We start from the raw sequence: 9,636 nt of genomic DNA on the forward strand, positions 1-9,636 counted from the left end.
ACATAAATATGCATTCTCAGACGAGATGGCTGTGAGAAGTTGCGTTTATTGTGTCTATTTAATTCTTAGTGCGTTCAGTGCAAGGAATTCTATACATCAAGTTTTTCCAGGAATGCTAGCATTACTTGTTAAAACATGACTCAGTCACATTATTTTTCTGTATTGCCTTTAAAATTGATAATTGTCCCATAAATCGTCTTTTGATTGCCATGGATGTAAACAGCTTAGCAAGTGAGATGAATAGATTATAAACCACCGCTGAATCTAGAGAAATGATTTCTTTGTAATCATGGTTGCTGCAGTCATTTGAAATGGTCTGAGTTACTCATTAAGGTGCATATTTGGCTTATTGACATGGCGTTTGGTACAGCTGTTCAGTGTCTGCTCCACAGCAGTGTGAGGATGGAGTGAGGTGGAGCACTTCCTGGCAGAAAGCCCAGGGTTTGATCCCAAACTTCAAACTGCACCTCCTCTTCAGACCTGCAATTTCATAACATGTTACATACATACACATGACGCGATGCAACGACACCAGCTGAGCGTAAACAATCACATTCTTTTACCTGTTGAGAATGATTAGCACGGCCGAGGCATCAGGTCTGATATAGGAAGAAACTTCCAGGCTGGTGTGCTTGCTGAAGGACACGCCCACTCTCTGTGACCCCTCCCACAGGAACTTGCTGTCAGGTACAAAAGGTTTCTCAATGAAGTATAAAATAACGTGTCGTTTTACATAACCCAAGTATGATGAAAAAAAAATCAGTAAACCGCAATAAACATGTATGCTAGAGAACACTACATTTAATCTTTAGAAACCATTTTAATCCAAGAGCTGAATCTTGTCACTGTTACGGATGTCTTGAGGGAGTTTTACCTGAAGTGGGCCATGCTGTAGAAGGTGGGCTGCTTGTAGAAGACGTCTTTACTTGAGTCCACAATAATAGGGCTGTCCACAAAGTTTTTAACCCAATTTGGCCCTCCATCCTGATTAAGGGCCAGGTTCCAGTCTGTCCAGCCAGTCACAAAGTTATTCAGGTCCTAAATAAAAAGGGATAATTTAATCATTTTTAAATAATTACATTTTCTATACATTGTATTGCAACCACTTTGTATATTAGCTGCAGTGCACAAAAATATAGTGTATAATTATGGCCCCACAAAATTTTGCCCACAAACTTCTAAAAATATATTTTATATATATATATATATATATATATATATATATATATATATATGAGTATATGTATAATTAAATATTAACATATTATTATTAACATTAAATATGAATAAACTCCACATGTAAGCCTTTATTGAATAATGATAATTCAACTGATTCAAAATCAACAGAATCTGCTCAAATATACCAAGTGTTCTAACAATTTTGGCCACCACTGTATAAAGTCAATCTTGGTTTTTTTTTTTTTTTTTAAATACACCGTGTACCTGTATGATGTCATGTGCATAATCTTCTGCTCTGTCCCAGCTGCCCAGACGCACCCCACGATCCAGCGGGTTCCACCCAGCACACGCCTCGGTTGAAAACAGGAAGTACTCTGGGTAGAGGTGGTGCGTGGTAGTCAGGGTGATGCCAGGTGGTGCAATGTTGTTCAGATACCAGTGAAAACCAATCCCGTGGACATAATGTGCCGCTTGTATATCACTCAGAACCTTCAACGTGGAGAGACAGAGATGAATGGGGTTTTTGAATCATCCCCCCATCCCTCTTTTTGTCCACGCTCCTCACTTACCACTTTAGCCCAGTGTGGAAGCAGAAGTCGGTTGTCATCAAGGATCATAAGGCGGGTCTGGGGAAAGGATGAGGAATGGAGCCCTGGACCCAGATCCAGGGCGATCCAGTCACGCTGCGTCTCCGCAGTAAAACCCAAAGCCTGAAAACTGTAATTTGTCATTTCGCCTGCAGTGGGCTCGTTTCCTGATGTCAACCCCCAGAAAGAAATATTATGTTTCCCATATTCCTCTAGAAATCTGAAAAGGACAGGTGAAAGGCCTTAGTAAAAGGTTAAAAGGGCTGGAAATGTATTTCTTTTGTAGTTAGTTATAGATAAGATACTGGTATCTAAATACAGTTTTAGGTTCCTTTACGCACTTAATGTAGTACTGGGCCCAGGTCTTGTGCTCTTTGCCTCCTGGCTTGCCTTTGAGAGAGCCTTTGCCAATCAGCGCCCCATTGGTCTTCAGCCAGGCGGGGGCGCTCCAAGCACTAGCTAACAGATTGAGAGGCTCAGCAGAGAGAGCTTGAGCCCGCTGCAGCAGGGGAATCTGGGAGAGACACAACACCTGAATCTGAAAACAGCTTCAAACACAGCTGGAGCAACTATTTTTTGCTGTGTTTTTGTTTGTGTATGATACCTTCATGTGAATATCCTCTTCAGCCAGGGTGAAGTTCTGGAGATCGTAGTCTTCTGGAGTGTCAGCGTACGTGTAGAGGCGTGTTGAGAAATCACAACTGGCCATCGGCACTCTCACGAAACGGTACTCTATACCTGTGACAGGCAGGGATGTGCACCATTCAGAACTACGACTGCTGAAACTATTTTCTTTTTCTTTTCCAAATCTCTGTCCCGCTCACCATCTGTGGAGAAGTACTGTCTGAGCAGCTGGTCCTGAGCTCCAGAGGACAGGGACAGAATATTCATAGCTGCTGCATCTGTCATGGCTCCCCCAAATCCTTTAATGCGCTGATACTTCTGACTGGGATTCAGAGTGATTCGGAGAGCTGAGATTGAGGAGACAAAAAGAGGTGTTCAGGAATGGAAGCATGTAGGTAGCAATATTCATTTTTAAATGAAAGATGTAAAACAGCAATGTATTTCTGTATAAATACAGAAATACATTGCCATTTTACATATTGCATTGCCATTTTGCATATTACATTTCAATATGAATACTGCTACCCATAAGATTCCATAATATGTTAATTATATAATTTAATTGTACGTTTTTAATTAAACTTTATTTCCCTTTTGCACTAATCTTTGCACATATGTATGGGAAAATATAAATATAGAAAAAAAAAATTTTTTTTTATATATATATATATATATATATTTAAATGCAATTTATTAATGTGTTGCAAAGCTTAATTTTCATTTTGGGGTGCCAAACTAACCCTTTAAGAGTTTTAGACGTTGATATTAGTAGTAGTCTCACCTGCAGCGGTGCTGTTCTTCTGGAACTGGCCTTGAGTCTTCACGAGTCTGCTGCCAGATTTACTGCTGACATATGACAAGAACTGACCGGGATCTGGCAACCCAGTCCGGCCCACTGAGTCGCAGTATGTCGCATTGCACGCGCACACAACCGAACCATGACCGAAATTCAGAGCTTGACAGTCGTCAGCTGGACATGTGAAGCGAAGTGACACAAACAAGCACACAAATACAAATAAAAAAAAAACATGATAAACATACGTCCTATATTATTAATCTGATTACACACCTCTCGCTAAAGTGATCAGTCCAGTCAGCAGAACGAACAGAAGCGTCTCTCTCATTCTGTCGATCAGATGATGGGGAATTTTGTTGCGTGTAAACAATGCTCGGTCAAATATTAAACGTGCTCTCACAGCTTATTCCTAGCAGACAAACCCGTATGTATATGAGAACGTATATCCGATCCTTGAAACGGAAATATTATAATCAATACTGTCCTCTAAATGTTGTTTTAAAGAACCATTTTAATCTTCTGTATAGTTTCTGAACGCACCGTGCAACCTAGTTCCGCGTGGCGTGAGACTGCGATCACGTGACCACCTCACCACGTGACATCCAACGAAATGTTTTATTCTGTTTAGTTTTTTTTTTTTTTTTTAAGATAAACGGTTTTATCAAATAAGATCAAAAATCTAATACCTTGAAAAAAGAAAACACATTTTTCACTTTTTTTGTCTAAATGAATTTTTATTATGAAAAAGCTGCATGCTTATACATTTATTGAAATCACATGATATACACAAGCAGAGAGAGCAAAGTGCATTACAAGAAGGCACACAATCGTTCCAGGGTGGATGGGTTTTTGTTGCTGAGGAAGATAAGCTCTTTCTTTCCTTCTTCAGATAGACCTGTTGGTAAAAAATAAAATAAAAATGTATCAAGTAGCATATGCCTGAAAGGTTATTCTGCTTTCAAGAACAAACTGTACTCTGTATTTTTTCTGCTGCATCTTTTCTACTCTTTGTAGTACTGTACATCTATATTACTGTATTAACTCAGTTATTTACCCACTTATTATGAATTAATTTTTTTTTCACTTGTTCTCTAAACATTTCCATAGACACCCTAGCAGCTCCAGGCATCCATTTGATCCAAAATCACTTGAATGGACATTAAATAATTATGAATGGCAAACTTGTAAACAGGAACTTCCTACATTTTATATGGCCTCATAATTCTCTTTGCACACAGCACTGCTCAGACTCCAGGCGAATAAATGCACAAACTTACTGTGTGGATGCTGCAGCCAGTTGCGGTCTAAATAATACAGATAACAGCTCTCAAACTCCTTCTCATTGTAGTTGGACACAGAAACTGGCACAAACGGTTCCATATGATCAAACCCCTCCTGAAAGACAGAAGGCATAAGCAAAATGAGAGGAAGAAAGAAAAAGAGTGCAAATATAATGAGCCTTTTTAACACATCTCTGTCAATTTAAGGCATTTACTCTGTAGTTTAATGAAAGCAGACATAATGGGATTGTTTTGTGTGTGAGGGCTGCTGACCTCTCCAAGGAGCTCACTGGGAAGGAAGGCAGACCGTGGCTTGAACAGAGAGCCGGTCTGAGACAAAGCTGTGAGAACAGCACCTCCACTCTATGACAGAGTAAGAGAGAGTGAACAACTCACTGGGATTTAAATCTGTATTATAATATTAAAGCAGAGTTTACCCCCCCAAAAAATTTACTCAGCCTCTGGGCATCCAAGATGTAGACAAGTTTGTTTCTTCATTGCAGATTTGAAGAAATTTAGTATTACATCACTTGCTCACTAGTTGATCCTCTGCAGTGAATGGGTGCCGCCAGAATGAGTCCAAACAGCAGAGAAAAACTCTGCATTAATTCACACGACTCCAGTCCATCGATGAATATCTTGTGCAGTGAAAAGCTGCATATTTGTAAGAAACAAATCCCTCATAATGTCTCACTTATGGCTAAAATACCTGTCCTAAATCCATATTGATGCTTCCTCCAGTTTTATGCTTACTCCTGTTATCTTCTAACTGTTTTGGACTTTTTTTTTTATTGTTTAATGGTACTTTGCTTTTGTAAATTCAGCTTTCATTCAATAGTAAACTGTCCTTCTGCATATTTTTCTCCTGAATCAGACGAGATGACTTTTTCACTAGAGAAAGCAGTATTATGGATAGATGGACTCACATTTTAGCTGGAAGGAACAGTTAAGGTAAAAATGTCTTAATTTATTTGTTTATTAAAAATGCAGCTTTTTACTTCATAACATGTAAATGAATGTACTGGAGTTGTGTCGATTACTGGATTATTTTATCAGATGAGCTCTTATTCTGGCGGCACCCATTCACTGCAGAGGAACCATTGGTGAGCAAGTGATGTAATGCTAAATATATCCAAATCAATATGAAAAAAATGATCTACATCTTGGGTGGCCTGAGGGTGAATACATTTCTAGCAAATTCTCTTTTTTGGGTGAACTATTCCTTCAAGTAAGAGTATTTTTTACCCAATTGTTTTTCATCATCTTCCTCAGATTATGAATCAAAGTCAGTTCCTCTGGCTCACACTACAAAAAAACGGAAATGAAAGCAGGATGTCAAACAAATGCATAAATTATTTGATCAGAACACTAGAATTATGTGCTCATTTTATTTAAATAATTTGCATTCATATTCATTTATTATGGCTAATTTACACCAACATACCATAGTTCTGTCCTCCTTTTTAAGAGATGTTTTGCCCCACAGCGCATTGACTCCATCCACAGCCACAGCCAGTTTAAAGGCCCCCTCGCCCTCGGTGGCGCCCCCTGCCTGCAGCCTCAGCTCTCGCAGCACTGCGCCCACCACATCACTGCTGCTCTTCATGCGATTCACACCCTGTTCAGTTGAGGTTAAATGATTAAAAATACAATCAACATTTATTAAAGTAAAAAAAAATAGAATTTATATATATATACAGAAAACTAGAATAAAAGAAGAATGTGATCAATAAAACTAAAATTAAGCTGGGCACACACTGTGCAAATTTTATTAATCCTTTACAACTTTTGCTTTTTAGACTGTACGAACATGATGATCATGTCACACTGTGGGATCTCATGTAGCCACGTTGAGGGAGTAGTGTAAAGTTTACTATGATAAAGATGATGAATAAAACTCACCTGATCAACAAGCTCCCCTAAAGGCTGCCCCTTTTCAGTTCTTTCTCTCTTTGTCCACACATACTGTTGTGTTGTCTTTATCTGTCAGTTGATCAGATTAATATCAGAGCAGCTTAATAAATGATCAAATTGAGCAAAATAATAAATAAGTGATAAGTATTAAAAACATTGAATAACATCTCCTCACATACACAAGAATAAGAATAAACACATCAAGATGTACCTTGGATAAAAAGCGTTCATTGGTGATTTTGAAGTTCTTCAGCCATTGAGATGCCTGGATTGGCTGGTCGAAGCGTGAGGGGCGGGAAGACGATGGTAGCAGCTCTTTACAGTTCTTGACCCACAGATGAGCTACAGGGAAAACATCATAGCATCATCAGACTCCAAACTTCATATAACCTTACTTTTTGATAGAATGAGTGTCAGTGCAGCTCACCATCGGGTATGTGCACGATCAGCCAGCCCTGAGTGTAGCAGTAGTGCAGGGCATGACTTAAAGACATGGTCTTTCCAGTGCCTATATCTCCATCTAAAGCACACGGTCAAGGAATCATTGTGGAAAAACATGCACAAAGTAAAACATCTCACTGGATTGGAATTTTGTGTTTGAGGATACAGAGAATATAACGCAGCGGAGGCTTGCTGTAATCAGCCTTTTTAAGATATGAGATAAGCTCCAGCGCCGGCGGCCTCACCATCACGCAGCCTTCATTAAATGTTTTAATCTGAAACAAGAGCACAAACATGCATTAGTCGTCCAGGCAACTTCAACCACAAATCATGGCAATGGCATTTCTATTTGGACTGTATTAAATCAATGCTAATGTTCTCCACACACACACATACTGCAGCACGGTTTCCAAACCTGCAACTGGAAGCGTGGAGGAAGTCCATGAGGGAAGAGTTTTTGGATGTGAGCCGCAGGGAGCGTGTAGTACTGCCCAGTATGTCTTTCTGAATGAAACGACTGAGAAAGGAAAGGGCAAAGAAGGATTGAATGTAGAAGATTTCCAGAACATATTTTACATGCAGTTTCAAGGTGCAGTTAAAAAGGTAAATATTTAAGTAATACATAAATGACCAAGCAAAGCAAAAAGATATGATGCTCCGATCTAACATTTACAGAAAAATCTGCTTTATTTTCTATTTCCTTTTTATTTATCCCCAAATATAGTTTTAATTTTCTGGATTCTGTTTTTAATGGTTTAATACAATTTTAATGATCAAAAAGGTGTCTACTCAATTGAATTCATAATACTACAATTTTAACAATAATAAGGCCCTGTGAAATCATTTTTATATTGTCTGTTTTATGATTTATTACAAATGTATTATCAAAAACAGTGGTTATCAAATGTAAATGCATATAAACCTTTGAACATTTTTTATTATATTTTTTTTATGTAATCAAATGTAACTCAAACAATTTAAAAAATATATTTTTTTTTTGCAAACAATGTGCTGCACAACAGAGGTTTATAGTTTAAACAGACAAAATTACAATTAAATGTAAAAATTACAATTAAAAACATTAACAATTAAAACAGAAAAAAACTCCTTAAAAAATATACATAGTTTTAATAAACTATTATTATTATGCCAATGGTTTAATTAATTCATTTATATATTTATTTCAGCGAAAATCTGCACAGTCGCTTCTTTTTGCATCAACCTGTGGACATCAGACATCTCAAGGGCTTTTGTTAAATCTACAGATCAAACTTCCAAAGAAGGGTGTTACCAAAATTCAATTAGAAATTTATTATGTAACACCCAAGTTTATTGGACAAAGGGAACCCCACAGACCCCATTTTATTCTCACTCTAGTCATCTACCACTGATGTTCTCGTAATCATACTGCATAGAAATACAAGATTTATATTTATTTTAAAAAAATACAAAAAATCTTGCAAGTGGTACTACTGATAAATGTCTATATAAGACACTACTGTTTTTGACATACAGGATCCTGCTCTGAAGTTCTGAAGACTGACAGCAGATTTGGTTCAGAAACTGCTTCCAGCTGCTGGCCACTGCTTTGGATGTGGAGATGCCTGAACCTCTGTGTTACCTGAGCATGACATAATGATTATGAGTGAATGTATCCTATTAAATGTTCTTAACTAAAATATATGTTGTGAATAATAAAAATAAGACCATAAATGACAGGTGAATGCCACTTACTGTAGGGCACAGTCGCGAGGACAGTTTGTGCAGATTCATATTCTGAAACAAAAGCAAAGCAATTTGTACATTTGGCCAAAGAGGTTCTCTTAATATAGTCAGGCTGACCCCATGCCCATATTAAAACAACAAATAGCTGGTTATGCAAGTGTCTATCTATGTAGAGTGATATATTTCCTAAATTAAAGGAAATGTATTTTTGTATAATGTTTATCTCAGCGAGAGTGTCTGGGATCATGATATCAGTCACCTTGCGAGAGATATGATGTCTGAAAGCATGTAACGTTAAGTGCATGAGGCATGATGCGGCTACAATGTGATGCACAAAAAACGATGATAACTCACCTCTAGAAAGAAAGTCGACAGATGGGAAGAAACCAACTTGTCAATCGAGAGTTAAATGTAACTCGATAACCACGGACTGCTGGTTGATGTGAACGGTCGTACTGTCACGGGGCATGGCCGATGGAGGTCGCCATCATTGTTTCAAAAGACGTCGGAAGTTACGTCATCACGTAAATGACGGAGACGTATGACCAAGAGGTCAAGGTTTGGCTGGTAAGCGTCAGAAATGAATCTTGTCAGTTAAATTAATACAGTATACGTGATATCTGTAATCACCATGACCTGTTAGCCTCTGCTGTTTGATAAAGATACCGTTATGCTTCATTTTTCTCCACTGACGACCGTTAGTGTATTCTGACGAAATACATATTTTGCATCTTTTACACAGCGGTGTTGATTTAAACAAATATGTTATTATTTTCTTTTTGTGATATAGTGTGACAAAACCTTTGTGCCTTTGTAAGCTTCAATATTTTTTTCTTTATCGTTGTAACCCAAGTTAGACCCATTTTAAATTAAATTAAGTTACATAAAACGTATTACATATTATACACTACAATAATACATCAACAAATATATAAATAAACAATTTCCAGCTTTGCCCTTTTAAGTTGTTCAAAAAGGAAATAGAAAACCTTTGTTGTCTTAGTATACAACGGATTTTGGAAAGATGCTCCTGTTGGTATCAAAAATACAAACATATAGCAGTTTACAAATTAAACAAACAAACAACTTA

At 37.6% G+C, this 9,636-nt stretch overlaps 2 protein-coding genes across 2 annotated transcripts; both read right to left on the bottom strand.

The window, feature by feature from the left end:
* Nucleotides 1–26: 26 nt before the first annotated feature.
* gba1 (glucosylceramidase beta 1) lies at nt 27–3,766 on the bottom strand. The gene is made up of 11 exons (XM_026284417.1): nt 3,727–3,766; nt 3,460–3,595; nt 3,172–3,360; nt 2,591–2,737; nt 2,371–2,504; nt 2,108–2,280; nt 1,749–1,986; nt 1,444–1,668; nt 875–1,038; nt 564–680; nt 27–480 (listed from the first exon to the last, which is right to left on the bottom strand). The coding sequence occupies exons 2-11, from the start codon at nt 3,512–3,514 to the stop codon at nt 375–377; spliced, it is 1,548 nt and encodes a 515-aa protein (XP_026140202.1). The 5' UTR covers nt 3,515–3,595; nt 3,727–3,766; the 3' UTR covers nt 27–374.
* Nucleotides 3,767–3,899: 133 nt separating this feature from the next.
* dap3 (death associated protein 3) lies at nt 3,900–9,063 on the bottom strand. The gene is made up of 13 exons (XM_026284419.1): nt 8,901–9,063; nt 8,556–8,597; nt 8,335–8,442; nt 7,237–7,338; nt 6,988–7,096; nt 6,808–6,900; nt 6,592–6,722; nt 6,369–6,449; nt 5,911–6,084; nt 5,712–5,771; nt 4,740–4,829; nt 4,464–4,581; nt 3,900–4,081 (listed from the first exon to the last, which is right to left on the bottom strand). The coding sequence occupies exons 2-13, from the start codon at nt 8,592–8,594 to the stop codon at nt 3,996–3,998; spliced, it is 1,191 nt and encodes a 396-aa protein (XP_026140204.1). The 5' UTR covers nt 8,595–8,597; nt 8,901–9,063; the 3' UTR covers nt 3,900–3,995.
* Nucleotides 9,064–9,636: the final 573 nt, after the last annotated feature.

Source organism: Carassius auratus, chromosome 16 (assembly GCF_003368295.1).
Source record: "Carassius auratus strain Wakin chromosome 16, ASM336829v1, whole genome shotgun sequence".
In the NCBI taxonomy this organism is placed as follows: domain Eukaryota; kingdom Metazoa; phylum Chordata; class Actinopteri; order Cypriniformes; family Cyprinidae; genus Carassius; species Carassius auratus.